The sequence below is a fragment of the Grampus griseus genome (genome assembly GCF_964374135.1).
Source record: "Grampus griseus genome assembly, chromosome: X".
NCBI classification, from domain to species: Eukaryota; Metazoa; Chordata; class Mammalia; order Artiodactyla; family Delphinidae; genus Grampus; species Grampus griseus.
In genome coordinates, this window is record NC_138999.1 from 28,251,090 (window position 1) to 28,269,591 (window position 18,502).

The 18,502-nt window shown below is 32.8% G+C and overlaps 1 protein-coding gene across 6 annotated transcripts in view; it reads left to right on the forward strand.

Moving 5' to 3' along the window:
- DMD (dystrophin) overlaps positions 1 to 18,502 on the forward strand; it is a 2,236,200-nt gene that overhangs the window by 999,094 nt on the left and 1,218,604 nt on the right. For all 6 annotated transcript variants that reach the window (XM_082680764.1, XM_082680765.1, XM_082680763.1 and 3 more), the window contains one exon: positions 13,751 to 13,945. In XM_082680764.1, coding sequence (XP_082536890.1) covers positions 13,751 to 13,945 — 195 coding nt within the window. The remainder of the gene's footprint in view (positions 1 to 13,750; positions 13,946 to 18,502) is intronic.

Below are 18,502 nucleotides of genomic sequence, written 5' to 3' on the forward strand. Positions count from 1 at the left end.
TCAGTTATTCTGCTCTTGTTTCCTTCTAGTGTAGTTTTCATTTTGGTTATTGTATTGTTCATCTCTGTTTGTTTGTTCTTTAATACTTCTAGGTCTTTTTTTAACATTTCTTGCATCTTCTCAATCTTTGCCTCCATTCTTTTTCTGAGGTCCTGGATCATCTTCACTATCATTATTCTGAATTCTTTTTCTGGAAGGTTGCCTATCTCTATCCACTTCATTTAGTTGTTTTTCTGGGGTTTTCTCTTGTTCCTTCATCTGGTACATAGCCGTCTGCCTTTTCATCTTGTCTATCTTTCTCTGAGTGTCGTTTTTGTTCCACAGGTTGCAGGATTGTAGTTCTCCTTGCTTCTGCTCTCTGCCCTCTGGTCTCTTGTGACTTTCTTTCTGGGTCTTTGTCTGCTTGTCTCCTGTCATGTTTCAAGATGCCGAACAAATGCATCCTTCAGCATCCTGTATGATGTTTTTCATAACATTCCCTTCATCTCCTCCATCATGCTCTCCAACTTTAGCCAGGTGTTTCCTTTATAGCACTTACCACAATTTTAAAATATTTTGTTTGCTTTCTTGTTTATAATCTCTCTTCTACCATTAGAATGTAGGCTCCATGAGGGCAGAGACTTTGTCTTACTAAATACTGTTTTCCTAATATATAGATGCTACCACAGAGTACGTACTCAATAAAAATATGTTTAGTAAATGAATGGATGGATGGATGTATAGCCTCTTCTTATGTAATTCCATATAGTTCAGAGTTGTTGGTTCTGCATTCTTGCACCAGTGGTGCCCCAGTGCCAGTCTACCAGTATCTGAAAGTTTTCACTGGTCTGTAGAAAAGGGAAAAAAAAATAAGAGCAAATGTGTTGCAGTTTTCATAGAGCTAAATTTGTTCAAAAATTCTTTCTTTCTTCTGAAAGTATAGCTTTCTACAGTTTATTGTTGGAGGGGGCAGCATTAAAATGCCCTTTCTTTACTCTTTCTTTTTTTTCCTTTTTATTATTTCCTTACAATGTCTTTTACTACAAAAATAAAGGTTGGAACATTGTGAGGTTCCCTGACATTTTTGGTAGTGTTTTATTGACCCATGAAATACAAAGTTTGGGAACCATCAATTTGGAGAAACTTACTCACATGAAGGAGCACCATTCCTGCCAAGTTTTTTTTGTTGGTTGCTTGAAGTTTTGAGAATGAGGCAAGGAAAGCTCTAAAAATCGGTGATTGTCTCCCGTTTTATGGCCCTCCAGGCAATGAATATTGGTCCACAAGCATTATCTCCTGGAATGAGATTCTGGAATTTGTTTGGTCCTGTGTGAAAAACAAATACAAGAACAAATATGCAAAAAGAGTGGAATTAGGGTATTACAACACCTGCTTACTATATTTTTAAAATATACATTGACATATAATAAATGTACCAATACATTATTTGTTTTTTTATAAATGTTTTCGTCCTCTGGATTTAAATCCTTCTTTTGTTTGTTTCAAAAATATGTAGATCCCATAATAGCACCAGTTGCTTTAACATAGAAGTGTTACTTTTCCTGTGCTTCATCAAAATTTAAAACTGAAAGCATGAAGATTCCAAATTGGAAAGATACACTGCTTTTTTTTTTTTTTTAACATCTTTATTGGAGTATAATTGCTTTACAATGGTGTGTTAGTTTCTGCTTTATAGCAAAGTGAATCAGTTATACATATACATATGTTCCCATATCTCTTCCCTCTTGCATCTCCCTCCCTCCCACCCTCCCTATCCCACCCCTCTAGGTGGTCACAAACCACTGAGCTGATCTCCCTGTGCTATGCGGCTGCTTCCCACTAGCTATCTATTTTACGTTTGGTAGTGTATATATGTCCATGTCACTCTCTCACTTTGTCACAGCTTACCCTTCCCCCTCCTCATATCCTCAAGTCCATTCTCTAGTAGGTCTGTGTCTTTATTCCCGTCTTACCCCTAGGTTCTTCATGACCTTTTTTTTTTTCTTAGATTCCATATATATGTGTTAGCATACGGTATTTGTTTTTCTCTTTCCGACTTACTTCACTCTGTATGACAGACTCTAGGTCCATCCACCTCACTACAAATAACTCAGTTTTGTTTCTTTTTATGGCTGAGTAATATTCCATTGTATATATGTGCCACATCTTCTTTATCCATTCATCTGTTGATGGACACTTAGGTTGCTTCCATGTCCTGGCTATTGTAAATAGAGCTGCAATGAACATATTGGTACATGACTCTTTTTGAATTATGGCAATATACACACTTCTCTTATATTCTTCATTTCCAAATAAATAGCCATGACAAATACTTTTGTAATTTGCAGACTGCTTTATATTCATGATTTTAGTTAATTCTTATACTTAAAATAATTGGTTTAGATACAAAAAGTAAGCAAATCAATATTCTTATAAGTTTTGACGAGTGAAAAATTAGTATAGTTTTTTTTTAAATTTGGCAAAACACTTTATTTCTGTTGCAATTGCTTTTAAAGAGGGTTTTAAGAAATAGAAGGTATGTTAAGACTTCATTTAATTATCCTTTTAAGTATATGATCTAAAACAAATTTAAAACTGTGTGAATATGGTTTCTTAGAGTTAAAAGTTGAAAATGTGCTGGGCAGAGCAGTTCAATTTTATGTTGGAATTCTTGCCATGGGAAAATACAATGATAATTATTTTCTGGAACACTGACAGGGAGCAAGCTATTTCAGGCAAAAGTATCTTGATGGTAAAGTGGAGCACATTAAGCCCAAGGTATCATTAAACTCACAAAACTCTAAGAACTGAGCATAGTCTTTGGTAAGAAAAAAATGGTTTTGTTCAGTGGCAATCATCTTTTACAAAGTTATTTATAACTTGGCAAAGTATATTATTTTAGAAAATAACATTAAACGTAATAGTTTCTACACTCACAGCAGCACCTAATTTATTCAGAGGTCAGATGGACAGCGGTATGAATTACCTGGAACACAGCCAAGAATCAGAAATGGTATAGAACAAAAGGCCTCCGGATTCTCTAAGTTGATTTGATAAAGTTCATAAAGTCCATAGCTTACTTAAATTTCTTTATGAGAGGACTATTCAGGTTCGTTTTTGAAAGTTTTTTTTTTTTTTTAATCTCACTGATTTTAGGGATAATTCTAATAAACTTATTATCTTGTTTTTCTGCCCTGAGTAGAAGCCAGAAAGAAAAGGAAAAGGAGTAAATGACAGAAATATGATATAATAGCTACAGCTTGGAAGTGAGTCAAAAAAGGGCCTGTATAGAAGGATATAGGGACATATGGCCTTGAAAAACTGTTTAGTACAGGGCAACAGAAATGAGAGAGACAGAGAGAGAATGAGAGAGAGATTATTTGTGTTTATTATTGTTTATTTGATTTGATTTATACTTAGCCTGGACAATTTGATTATTTTACCAGTTTATTCCCAAATAAAATTAGGTTAAAATTATTAATATCTCATCAACTAAATGTGAAATTGTTTAATGCATAATGGCATATTAGCTTCCTAAATCACAAAATACTGCTGCCAGCTAATTTATATATCTGTATCTATTATCTATGCTGTGTGCATGTGCATATATACATACAACTATATATGTTTCCATATATACGTATAAACTTACGTGCATATATAATAAATATTTGCATGCATAAATTTTCTTTGTAAAATACATGTTTGCCTTTGAAAAAAAATGCCTGCTAAATTCATTAAGATGATAATTTTTATAGGTTACTCTCCATCTTTCGATCAAGTTCCAAAAGTTCTGTTTTGTAACTCCCCACTTTTTATTACAGACATATAAAGTAATTGTGAATATTAAAAAGGGTACTAGAATGTGGGGTAATTGTCAAACTCATGTAATTTGGAATTAGGTCATATAATTTTGTAAATAGTATTATTATTATATCTCAGGGTTATCATTGCCTTTTCAGATTCAGGGCATTTACATAAAGGTAGTCTCATATGTCAGGCCAAAGAAATAGGAAACTTTTTCAGCTTATCAAAAGCAATTTAGAATGCATGAGAAGAATTGACATAGTCATTTCAAAATTGCAGCAAAAAAAAAAGTCTGCCATAATTCTAACGTTACTAAATATCTGCTTTGTCTATAGTATTTTTCTCATTAGTTATTTTTATTTTAATTAATCGTTTGAAATTGAACTCAAGATCAGTCAAAAAAATCTTATGTAAGAGCAGAGTTTTCCCTTTACTGTTAAGGTTCCTCACTCACCTTCAAGAACCTCAAGCACCTAAAAATAGTTCTGTTCATGTGCAGAATCAGCCGCCAGTCATTGCAAGACCCCTTCAGTCAATTAGGTGTGCAGTGAAGGCCGTCAATGTTGTCTTAGGTGATAATGTGAAATTCTTTCAAAATGCATTAATCATGCTTTCTTAAGCTTTTTATCTTGGTCTATGCTTCTGTACAGTTCAGAAAATTGATAGTATATACTTTCCTACAGCTTTGATTGAATTGAAAACAGCCTGTGATGGTCAAGCCAATTAGAAGGGGCCATGACTCTTAATAAACAGGTTAAATAAAAATTTTATTTACCACTGAAAACTCTATCTTTTTGCTTCTACTATTTAACACTAGTTCAGTTTTATATAGTTATTTTAAATGTAATATCAATACAATATCAGTTTAACAGTTCAATCAATACAAAAGTATATTAAAAAAAATGAGTACTCTTCATTTCTCCCTCCTGCCAATTTCTCTCCCTCTGAAATAAGAAATGTTTACAAGTTAGCATTATCTTTCATACTATATGCTTCTTAACCATGATATTATACATAGATAGATAGATAATGCTTTGCCTCTTCTTTAAAATATTGCCTCAGTCTGTGTATGATTTTTAAATATACCAATCTTTCACAGACATTTTTCCAGGCAATACGTACATAGCTGATGCATCTTTTTTAATAGCCTTAGGAAATAAACCAAAATTTATTCCATCATTTCTCTACATTTGTGGATTATTATATTATAAAAAGAGGTGATCTGTAAAATCTCTATTTTTTATCCTTTTAAAGTTTCTATGGATATATGATCTTTTTTTTGACGTCCCTGTAATATAAAAGAAGAATATCCTTTTACATTTTGTACAAACATGGATTAAATTTAGTTTATTGTTTAAAAAAACCTCTATTCTTATTTTTCTTTGTTTGCTTGTTTTGGTTTGATTTTGGGGTTTTCTGATCCAAAAATTCTGGAAGAGCTGTATGGAAGCTACCGTTTATAGCTGTGATTTTATCATATTCTCCTTTATTTCTAGTAATTTTTACCATATGTAAAATGAAGACAAATGTTTGGGGCATAGCAATTAATGACTTATTTTTTTTGTAAAAAATGTGACTTATTACTATGGTTATCTGGACCCATTTGCCCTGGAATTATGTTTCATTTGATATTACTATTTTGACTCTAACTTTTTACAAATTATTTTCATGATGTAACATCACCTATCATTACATTATATGCCATCGTGTCCTTGTTTTTTAATGACTCTCCTGAGCAGCTTATAGATGGATTGTGTATTTTAAACCAATCTGACAGTATTTCATCTTTTAGTGGGGAAATGTAACCAACTTCATTATTGTTATGATAACTCTTATAGCTGTGTAGTTGTATAAATTCCTTCTATCATATTTTATGGTTGTTATTTGCTTGTGTCCTTTGTTCATAATTTTGTAATTCACCATCCTTATTGAATACTACTGCATCCCTTCTCATACTGCTGATATTTTTGAAGTTGCACTCTGCATGTCTATTTTACTAGCACTTAGTTTCCTATTTTTAATAATTTTAACCCTATATCTCTGTAGTTTTACACCAAAATTAAATGAGAACATTGATCTCCCCACCAACATGATTTGTTCAGCAACTCCTCATTCTTTTCAAGCCAAGATAAAGTCCTTTAAAAACTAATAATATATAATTTTTGTCCCTAACTACTGTTGTTTCTCCTCATAGTATCTCCTCATAGTATCATAGGCTTTTTCACATAGTTCAAGAAGTCATATTATCACTCAGATTACACTTAAACTACCACTGTTGTATTAAATTTAACAGAAAAGCCTCACAGAGTTTATTGTTCATCAGTTTCTTTGTATTCTTTATTTCCTTCTGTTTAGAAATCTTTATTTTACTTTATTTTTCATTTTGTTGGAATACTTGAGAAATTTTCTCATAAAAATTATATAAGGATGTATACCCTTTTAATGTTTAAATTTTCAAAATGATCTTTCTTTTGCTATCATAATGATGGATTCTTTGAATAATAATAGCGCTCTTGAATCTCTCTCTTCCTCTGTTAATAGCCTATATAGGTTGTGGACCACTGTCTTTTAGTGTCCATTGTCTTTTAAATTTCAGTGTCTTCGAGCTTCCATTGTGCCAGTGAGAAGTATGATGTTGGTCCAAATTTATATATATATATATATGCATATATATATACATATATATATAAAAATATATGGTGGTCCAAGTTTATATATATATATACACACAAAGAGAAATATATATATATATATATATATATTTCTATTTGTCTCAAACTCTGTAAGGTACCCCCACCCCATTCCTCAGAATTCAAAATTTTCACTAGGATATTTTTCAATATGTTTCTAAATATGTGTCTTTATTCTTTAGCTCTTCTTGGTACCTGGGTAACATTTTTAACTTTTGCAAATCAATAATATTTTTAGCTTAGGAGAGTTTTGTTTTAAAATTATTTTAATTATTCTCTTCCATCTCTTGTCTTTTCTCATTCTGATATTTATATTCTTTACATATTAGATGTCCTGATTCTATCCTCCAGGTCGCTTATCTTTTTAGTTATGATTTCAATGTCTTTCTATTCTTCTCTGTGTTGTAGGATACTTCCTCTGGTTGATCATTTAGAACCCACATTTTTTTTTTTTTTTTTTAGCAATTACCATTATCTTTTCCCAAATCATCTACTGAATTTTCTAAAACCAGGTATCAGGCTTTCTGTATTTTAATGTTATCTTTTTTCATGCTTCTCACTTTGTTTTTTATGAAATCTCTCTTCTGTTTCTTTTAGTATATTTCTTGCATGGACTCAGCTTTGTTTCCTTTTTTCAATCCCTTGTGTCTCCTGAAATGGCCTATGTTCTTTTTCTTGTGCTTAAATTAAAGGGTGTGAAAGCTCTTAGCATAAATGTAAGTCAGGTTTGAGGGTTATACTATATAGTGATGATTGAGAAGTAACAAAGATAATGGCTTTTTTTTTTTTTCTGTTGAAGAATGGCTTAACAAGCCAGAACCTCCCAGAATAAATATGTGTGGCTAAGCATCTTGATCTCAAGAATAAGAATTGGGGGTTAAAGCTGTCCTCAGCCATTTAGTACAGCCACTGTCCAGTAGTGCCTGTATGAAGCAAAACAGCAGGTTCTTACTCCTTCCTGGGCCCAATAGATCCTCTTAAATCAATTGTCTCCTACAAATTACCTCATATACACATCTGGAAATCACTAGATCCATAGTTTTCATCCCAGACTGTGCCAGAGATCATCTATCTTTCAAAGACTACCAGTTCATGATCTTTTTCTACCTACACCTCTTTTTCTGTTATTTGAGTCCTTGATGCACATATTCTTCTAGATTCTAGTAGTTAGTCACTGTTATTTTGAAGGTTGTGTCTACTTAACAGTGAGGGAGACAGAAAACATGTGTGTATGAGGTGATTTTCCTATCTCAACATTTCCATTTTGTTTGTATGAACACACACATGCATACATATACATACATGCATAAATTAAAATAGCTTTCAACAGATTAATCAAGCATGTATAATTCCTATACTTTGTAATAGGTGCTTTCATAAAGTAACTTCATCAGAGTTGATGAGGTTACGTAAAGATTGAGGCTATTGTATATGAAAACAAAATGTTAGCAGTTCAGTAAAATCAATCTGCTGTAGTATAATGACAAATTGACTGAATTTTAAGTGTTTGACATCTTAAGTTGGATTTACTAGCCAGTCTAGATCACCTTCATGAGGAAAACTATCAATCTATTGATAGAAAGGCTACAACAGATATTTTCTGATAAATGTAATGCTAGTGTTAAACTTTTTCATAAATATTTTAGCTTTTGCATTATTGACTTTTTCTATTATAAATAATGAATACCATGTTATATTTTAAATCTTATTAGCAACTAAAATTTTATTTGTATTTCCTTTTAAATAATTTAGATTTACATTTGAATAGTCACATGTGGGCAAGGACTACCATATTGAACAGTACAGTTATAGGCTTTTTCACTATCACATTTCTAATAAAGAAAAAGCCTCATTCAGAAACAGGATTATGGCACATGCACATTCAGATATAATTACTTAGTTGCCACATTAAATGATATAGACATAAATGCCAGCCTGATTTTCTGAGATGCTTGAGAAGTGTAGCATAGAAATTAATACTATTGGAAGTCTGTTCTGCAAAGTCTACTCAAAGTGGAAGATCCACAGGACAATAGAAATTAAGTGATATAATGAGGTGACATATATTTGCAGAAGTTAAAGTAATTCCATACTTATTTTTTTCTTGTATTAATTTTGTTTTCACATCAAATTCATTATATGTGTGTTCATTTTCACATGTGCACCTATGAAAAAATTCCTATGCCGCATATTCCCAAGCTGGTATCAGGATAGCTTGCTATTAAACGAATATATACTGGATATATAAATTAAAAGTTTTATGTGGACACTTTGGGAAGAGTTAGAAAGGATAAAAAAATTTCTTGACTGCAAGCCTTCTCAGACACTTCAATTTGCTAATAAGCATTGTGGACCTCCGTAAAGAGGCTAAAATTAATATCTGCTAAAATTATCTGTATAAGAGTACTTCAAATAATGGCTTTATTTTGTTCACATATAATGAGTTACATTAAAATCTGAGAGACAATTGAAGAGTCAGACACGTGTGTAACAGCATTTAGCTTGTGTGCATTAAGTTGGAAAAAATGTTGTTTAGTTAAATCAGAAATACCTTTTAAATCTGTACCAATGAAGATTATATTATGAAATGAAGAAAATATTCCTGTTTGAATTCTGGGAATTCCAAAATGGAAATTATGTTATAGCTGTAGATCCCAGGAGTTCTAGCCAAATATTTATTTTAAAAAATTATCCTTTTAAGTTGATAGTTTCTTCATTTATTCAACAAATTTTTTGAATACCTATTATAGGCTAGGTACTATGCATGAATCTTTGCTGCATTTATTTTACATTGTAAGGTACCTAGGGTAAATAACCTTATCTGTTTAATTGTCATGTTATTTTACTGGTAATTTCTTATGGGGTAGGCCATATATGTTGGTGCTGATGTGTTGGTGCTTTCCTTGGTGGGAATCAAAGGCTTTTCCTTTCGTTTCTCTCACGGGCCATACTTAGTGACTAGAATTCTACCAAGTTACTACTTTATGTTAATGTATTGAAAATCCATATTAAAATGCAAATGTTATCCTGTGAAGGATAATACTTTAAACCACTATAAGCCATTAACACATTATCAAGATTCAGTTTATCAGTTTAATTAGATGGTAATTTAGCTTGGCCCTGAGGAATTAAGTAAATTGGATGATGTGGAAGGGAAGAATCAACATAAGGCAGATCACTGAACAGGTGCATCCATACCCTTTATCCAGAACACTACACATACCTGGCCTCCTGGAAGTAGGTTGTTCTTAAAGACTAATACATCCAGCTCCACCTGATTATCTGTTCCCTGCCAGCTTGCCTGGTACCAAAAATTCATTCTAATTTTAGAAAATAAATAATATATAAAGGATGACTTTCTGCAATATTTTATACTGATTATTTTATGTATTTATTGTGTTTTATTCTTTTTGAACCAAAGGGGTAAATTATAAGCTTAATACAGTTTGTTGATGCACTACTTCATGATCATTCTAGGATTGATCCTCCCCTTTTTTTTGTTACATAACTTCACATAGGCAGTTTTCTAGATGATGCAGTGAAGAGGGATGGAAATTCCTGAGAGAAAATGCTCTCTTGTCACTGTTTTCTTCATCTAAGATCATAACCAATTCATGTGATCTCATTAGGCTGATTATTTAAGGTCATTCTGCACAGTGACTTAATTAAAAGCACGCAAAGCCAAGTACTGTCAGAACGCTAGTATTGCCATGCCATTTATGTGTATCCAAAACTGTGAACAGGAAAGACTAAACCCCTACCTATCTCAGCTGTGTCATATTCTTGTTTATCGTATGTCATATAATTTGAGTCTTTTTTCAGTCTGTGGATTAATGCAGTGTTCTTTTTGCCAAATTTGATTATTTAATTTGCCTTTTTAGGTTATAATTTCTATAAATGATCAAAGAGAAATAAATACAAATAGCTTAACTGTCCATCTTATTAGAAGGAAACTTAATTTTTTTCTCTGAAGACTTTTGAGACTAGGAGAGAAAGCTACCTGTCTTAGATAACTTAAGTCTTTCCCATTACCACATTATTTATGACCCATCAGAACCCATATAAAAGCCTGTAATCCTATTTGGGATTTATATACCATTGTATTATTATTTTAAATAATTTGTAATAATTAAGAATGCCATTTTGGAGAAAGATAAGATATAAATTAGCAGATTTTCATATGATAGCTCACTTTAAATTATTGATAAATAATCTTGTATTATTTTGAAGATTTGACATATCTTTGTCTTTATTAACACTAATGAAATAAAAAAAAATGTTCCATCACTGCATTACTTTTTTTGTCCAGGTATTTGGCTAATTTTGGTTAGTTAGACTTTGAATGTGTTGACCTATTTTCTATATACCACATTTATGTTAGATACATCGGTATTTTAAAAAAGAATATCTCATAATGATATGGCATATAGTGCATTTTTCTTCTTGAGTATTTTGACCTCATAACTCATAAATGAGGCAGTAACCACAACTCATTTGAAACTTTTATAGTGAGGAGAGAGAAGTCCTTTAAATCATGGAGGAAAACATTTTGTTTTAAAAACTTAGATATAATGCCTCATTTGTTTCAAAACAGGATTGCCTTTATTTCATGCAGTTATGTGGCTCTTCAAGAATCAAATTTTAAGTAATAAAAAGAAAGTGATAACTGAAGTTTTAGAGAAACAGAAGTTTATTAAAAACTTTATGAGTGATACCTATGCCCACTTACAGAGCTCAAAATTCGAAGCCAGTTTTCATCTCAACTTTAGGTATTACAAATCATAGTTTTGTCCCATAATAATCCTTTCTAAACTTCAATTGAGCTTTCAATTTGTTAATAAAAATAGGTACTTTTGGGCTTTCTTCCACATCTCTTCAGTTCCATTCCCAGAAAATGAGGATAGTGTATTCTTTTGGGTATATATCATTAGAAATGAATATGAACAGAGAGGAATAAAAAAATAGTATGGCTACAGCACTTCCATGCTAATGATGCATGAATATCTGTAATGGTATAAGGTGGTAAAGAGCATTAACAAAAGCAAGTTGATTTTCAAAAGGTTAGACAGGATTTGTACACATCAGGATTCAGAAGGATATAATTATTCAAGGCAGAGTTAATGAAATTCAAATGAAAAGGCAAAATCTGAATATGAGTGCATGGATTTTGCATAAAGAAGAGAAAATGAACATGATACTTCCAATTACACTGATTTTTTAATAACTGTCTGAAATTTTTATTAAACCAAACTGAAAGGCATTCAGTAGATATAGTTTATTCATTATAGACCTGCATGACTGTGTCAAAAGGACTGATATATTTTAAGGGGTATATAGTAACCTAGATCTCCAAATACCTGAGTGTCTCAGTTTACTTTTTGACAGCTTATTATCATATATGAAAATTATGACACATTTCTCTGTATTAAAAATTATTGTATCTATTAGAACTTTATAATAAATGAGAATATTCAAAATTTATAAAGCTGAACTTTCTAGGAAATGAGTTGACAGTTTCCCAATGGTATCAAAGACTTATTTTGAAATATTCCATTTCTCATAAAAGTTCACAGGATCATCCCTTAGCTTGCCTTATTCACCTGGTATGCACCACTTCTCCTATCTATGATGACTAGATACTATGTATCAAGAGAATAGAAGGAATGAAATCCTCCAACTCTAGCCCAAAATTCTAATATTATTTAAAATGTAAAATTAGAAGTACATGTAGATTACCATTCCATTGATCATGAAGGAATAGGTGTCATGTATTTGGTCAAGGTATACACACTAAACGAAACTTTGTTAAAAGGTATAATTGTGTGATATAAGTTAATCTGTGTAATTCTATGAATTTGTAGTATCATAAGTAGATGAGACATCTAAATTAGAATTATTTTGTTTTTATATTATCTAAGAAGTGAGTACAAGAATCCTGGACCTGAATGACCAAAATGAAAGCATAAATGGACCAGCTTATATTTTAACTCATCTTTGTGTAGCTTCAGTCTGGGATCCTAAACACCATTTAATTACATTACTGCAAAAATGAGGATGGTCTCATCTTAAAGGCTGTGCAGTAATAAATGGCTGTGTTAGCATGCTTATCATCAGAACTCCCCAAGAGACCCTGCCACTGAAACCCTCAGCTGACCCCATCACCAGGCAGATGGCAGTTCATCAATTCAAAACAAAGTTACTGGAAAACTAATTTCAATTACAAGAGTTTTGCTGCTTATAGTATAGACAGAAGAGAGCAGAGGTCATTTATCTTTCTGAATTTGCACTCCAAATAGTATTTATTCCTTGTTCTTATAAGGAATAGGGAAAGAGGCACTCCTGACCAAGTCCAAACAGACTCTGAGCCCCAGATGCCCATCAGTCCTAACACTTGAATGGCAGATAGGGAAGTGTAGATGCAGGAGGAGAAGCTGGTGCTCCCTTAGATCTTCAGGCTTTCAGGAGCTCTTATTAAAGTGTAAATTTCATCCTCAGTCCTACTTATCTAGTACCTTAATAAGCAGTTTAACTTAGCAAGAATCTAGCATCAAAGAGAGGAGCTGACAGGGAGATCAGCTCCGTGCTTTGTGACCACCTAGAGGGGTGGGATAGGGAGGGTGGGAGGGAGAGGCAAGAGGGAGGAGATATGGGTATACATGTATATGTATAGCTGATTCACTTTGTTATAAAGCAGAAACTAACACACCATTGTAAAGCAATTATACTCCAATAAAGATGTTAAAAAAAAAAACAAAGAGACAGCTGATGTCAGGAATTTGGAGGAGAAGGTGCTTAATAGAAAGTTAGCTACCAAGCAAAACCACTTTGTCCCTCTTGTACCTCAGTCAAGATTAGGGGAAAAAAGTATAGGAAAGGTTCCTTTTGGTATGAATATCATAGATGTAGACCCCTCACATCCCACCCCATACATAGTTTTCCAGGAAGCTTAGAATTACATTTTTAAATCCAGTTGTAAAAAGTATCCTTTTCTTAGGGTAAAACTACCCCTCTCATGACCTTACGGCTCTTGGTCTTTCAATCTTATATTCATGGTGCTAATGTTTGTGTATCTCTTATTATAAAATGCTTCTAACACGTTTTGGAAGAAAGGATATATAAATAATAAATAACCTTTTTACTAGACTTATCATCATGCATTTTTGATCCACTTTCCAGCCCTCTGTCAGCTATAATCTGGAATCTATATGAATTCAATAGAGGTCTTTTCAATATTAGGAAGCTAAAAGAATTGTTCTTTTGTATATCTATACCAGCACACTGTCCATGAAGAATCAGTGATGGTGATGACTGAAGAAATGCCTTTGGAAATTTCTTATGTGCCTTCTACTTACCTGACTGAGATTACTCATGTCTCACAAGCTCTATCAGAAGTGGAACAACTTCTCAAAGCTCCTGACCTCTGTGCTAAAGATTTTGAAGATCTCTTCAAACAAGAGGAGTCTCTGAAGGTAAAAGCAAAGCACTTTCATTCAGATTTTACAAGGTCATCATATTGATCATTTGCTGTACCAGAACATTTTACTTAAATGTATACCGTGAAGGCATTCTGACTTAACACATGGAAATCTTAAAATACTTTACAAGATGGTTAGCTTTAGAAATCTAGTGTAGAAAGAGAAACATAAAATTGAATAGGTATTTTATAATATTTAATGTTAAGAGACTTCCTAAAACAAAGGAACGCACTAAAATAATAGTTTCTTATACATTCAGGGCAGAAAGGACTCTCCAAAAAACAAGCTTTGCTAGACAAACAGTTTACTCCCAACTGATACATTACTTGTCTTTCTTTTCCCATAAAAGGGGAAATTAAATGAGGTTTTAAATTATATCTTTTGTATACAGTTTTAATTTTCTATTTCCACTTATAATATTCACATTCAATTTCAAATTAGTGTCAGTATCTATACCACAACATATGGTATCTAATTGAATAGAAAGCAATAAAATACTTTATTTAAAATCACCAGGCAAAAGCCTCCAACCAAATCCAGCTTTTTTTCAAATCACCGACTATAAGTTTATGAATTCTGATAAGGCAAAACATGATGAAGGAGTAGGGTTTGAATTTTAGAGGGAAGTGTCTGAAGATAAATAAATGTAGCATCAAGAAAATGTACATAATAATGTGTGTCTCAAGATAATTTTTGTGATCATACATTTCACACTCAAAATGAAAGATAATAGTATAGCCAGAGCTTGGTATTTGCCGAAGCAAATAGCATAAGATTATAGACAGAAGATAAGTTTGCTCTCAGCAGCACCTATTAGCTAAAGTATTTTATACTCTAAATGAATGTCTTTGGATCTCATTCCATATCACATATTTGCATAACTATACAAATAGATAAAGACGTTTGTCTTAGAAATCAGAGTAGCAATATCTCGAGTGACTTGAGTTTAATGTCTTACATCATATCAAATAAGCTACAAAATTATACACTAAAATAGAGTAAGGGATGCATGGATCTCTGGAACTACATCATTTTGGTATGGTGCTATTTCTTATTCTCTTTGAAGTAAAAGTCAAATCACTTATGGGTACAGTGAAGAAAAGAAAATCAATTGATAAAGGAGACATGCCAGCATGCCTGTCATAATTCACATTAACTAATTTCTCATGACAGCACAGTTTGTAAGTTCATCATTGTCATTCAATATGTAAATCACTGCTAATGAGCTAATATTCATTCCTTTCCATGTTCGTGGACATATAGGTCAGGAGAGCAGTAACCCTAAACTTATTAAGTTGCCAATTGAATATCTTTGTCTTCATACCTCTCACCCTGACACACTCAGAATGATGGGCCCCTGGCTGCAATCATAGCTAATAATTTTGTTCTTTCAGATATATTTAATAGTATTAAAGCTGACACCAATTACAATGGTATTGATTACTGTGGTTTGTAAAAAAAGTAATATCGCAGTTTTAATTTAATTGGTTATTGAGTCCTCATTAGATGGAGTTTGGGGCATAATTCCATCTCACTCCCAGCATATCTCCTGCAGCAAACAAATGGGCTTCCTACCTCTATGAGCTTTCTGAAGGGGGATAGTTTTGATTTCAGTCTTTTCAATGAATATGTACTTCCTCTTAAAGGCATTCATCATTGTCATTATCTAGTAGTAAAAATAGAAAAGCAGTGCATAAATTGTACAGCTGCTGGTTGAGAAGGTTTGAAATTAAATTGTGGTTGATTTTATTCCTGACACATTTGCATGAATCAAATTACAGAACTGTAGTAGGTATCGCTGTGGTTTAACATACATATTTTTTTTAAGAATAATACAACACAAATAATGTGCAATAAGTTAAAATAATTACTTTCTGAACAAAATATAAATAATATAGCACATATGATTTCCATAGATGTATTGAATTCAAAAGCTACCTAATCATTTTGACAAGAACTAACCAGATAAACACCTATTTACATTGTAAATCTGCATTTAATACATAATACATTAGCTAAGGCATACCTAGCGATGAATGAGAAACACACACAAAAGTAATATTTATCCTTATATCAAAGCCAATATTATCAATTAGTTGCTTAATTAGGCCTTAGTTGCTCAGTTAGGGATTGGCATGGATAAAGGTGAATTATTAGGACAAAAATAAGAGCATGGGTTAGAATAAGGATGACAACTATGCTTTATCTTTTGCAATAAGGGGGATCAATTTGTATATAGGGCTTAGGTACTCGATAACTTGTATTAACTAATTGATCCTCCCCGTAACTCTATGAAATATCTAAAATTATTATCCCCATTTTATAGATGAAGAAACTGAAGAAATATTAAGTAAAATAACTTGACAGAGTTGACACAGCTAGTATCGGTTGAGCAAGGATTTGCACCCAAGCCAAGTAGATTTAACCTCTGAGCTGTTAACCCCTATACTGTATGACCTTTCATGCAGTGGTTTCAAGGGTACTATGTTGAGCATAGCAAGGGTGAATTTGGGTAAAACATGGTAGAATACTGAGGACTGGCGTGGCCAGTTCATAGGAAAAATGTCCTGAGTTCTAATTCTCACTGAATCTATGCCAGTTCAAAAAGATTCCATAAAAGGAAGCAAGCAACTTCCATGTGCTTGTTGGCATTATCCTTAGTGAAATTAGTCACACAGAAAAAGAAAAATATTGTATGTTATTGCTTATATGTGGAAGCTAAAAAACAAAACAAACGAATGTAACAAAACAGAAGCAAACTCACAGATATAGAGAACAAACTAGTGAGTGGTTACCAGTGAGGAGAGGGAAGGGGGACAGGATAGGGGTAGGGGATTAAAGGGTACAAACTACTAGATATAAATAAGCTACAAGGATATATTGTACAGTACAGGAAGTATAGCCAGTATTTTATAATAACTTGAAATATATTCTATAAAAATATTGAATCACTATGTTATACATCTGAAACTATTATAATATTGTAAATCAACTATACTTCAGCAAGAGAAAAAGGGAGGGAGGGAGGGAGAAAGGGAGAAAGGAGGGAAGGAAATAAAGAAGGAGAAAAGGAAGGCAGGAAGAGGAAAAGAAAGGGAAGAAAAGAAAGAAGTCAGACATGCATCATTTCAGTTGTCTCATCTAAACTGATGATATTAAAGATTCTAAACTGATGATATTAAAGATGCTCTGGTTGAGGTGGATAAAATGTTTTGTGTCTTTAGTAGCCAGGGTGAGTGACAAGAAGTGTAGACAAATGGAGAAAACTCACAGATGTTGACAGGACAGTTGGGCCCAATGTAGAGCTTAGATAAGATCAAGAAGTAAAGGCAGCCTTTGTTCAACCTCAGCAGCACTGGGGAGAGCTTGTTGTAGCTGAAAAAGCCAAAGATCATAAAGCAAAAGTCGTTCAGTCTTCTTTGACTGGTTCAGCTTTTATGCAGGACCTTTGAGACCTAAAAGGAATTATTAGGACAAGGCAATAATGTAAGGAGTGAGGGAGGATTCATTCATTCAAACATCTTTATTAAGTACTTCCTATACACCAGGCATTGCTCTAAGTGCTTAAAAAGCAGTAAACAAAACCGATGGACTCCGCCCTCATACAGCTTTTGTTAAAGCAGAGGGAGACAGAATATAAGCAAACAAATGGTGGACCGTCATAAAGACTACCATTCATTCTGAGCGAGATAGGTTTTTGAGAAGATGAGTGATGTGATCGGATTTATGCTTTAAAAAGATCACACTGGCTGCCCCACTGAGAGTAGAACTGTAGGGGATCAAGGGTAAAAACAAGGAGGACAGTTGAAGAACGGATGCCAGTGGCTTGGGCTAGGGTGGTAAGGAGAGATTTTCAGATTTTGGAAATGTTTTCAGAGAGAAGATAGAAGATTTATTTCTGTGTTCACCAGAAACTTGAGCATGGGTGTATAAAAGCCCATTCTCAGCAGATTTGGGGCTCAGGAGAATTTAGGTGTCCTGTGAACTTGGTAGAAAGATCACTTGAGAAATGTAAGATTTCTTTCTTCTCATTGATAACTTTGCCTTCGGTACTCCACTCTTGCTGTGAAGCACGGGCAAAAGTGCTGGCAATGGAGATCTTATCACTCTGGTCAAAACCTTTCTCCTTTGGAATCTATTTCATCACATTTAAGCACAAATTTAATAATGTCAGTCACTTGAATGAAGACAAAACTAATGCCGTGAGCAAGCTGACTGGTTTTCTATTCTGGTATTAGGAAAGTTAGATAATAGAAGGAGGTACTGTATATACAAATCTGAACAAAATATCTGAAGGTAAATAAAATAATTAATGTTTCTGTGTAAATTGTAATACAGGGCCATGCTAGATAAAGGGTTAGATTTTTCACCAGTTTAATACTATTCAAACAAAAGAATATTGTAATTATTCTAAATTAAATAATCATGGAGCATATAAAGTATCAAGGCAAAATTTGTTTACAAATGCTTTTTGAATTCTACTTAAACTTTATAATCGAATAGTTTGGTGCATGGAAAAATATGACTTTTATTAATATGTTACCACATTGT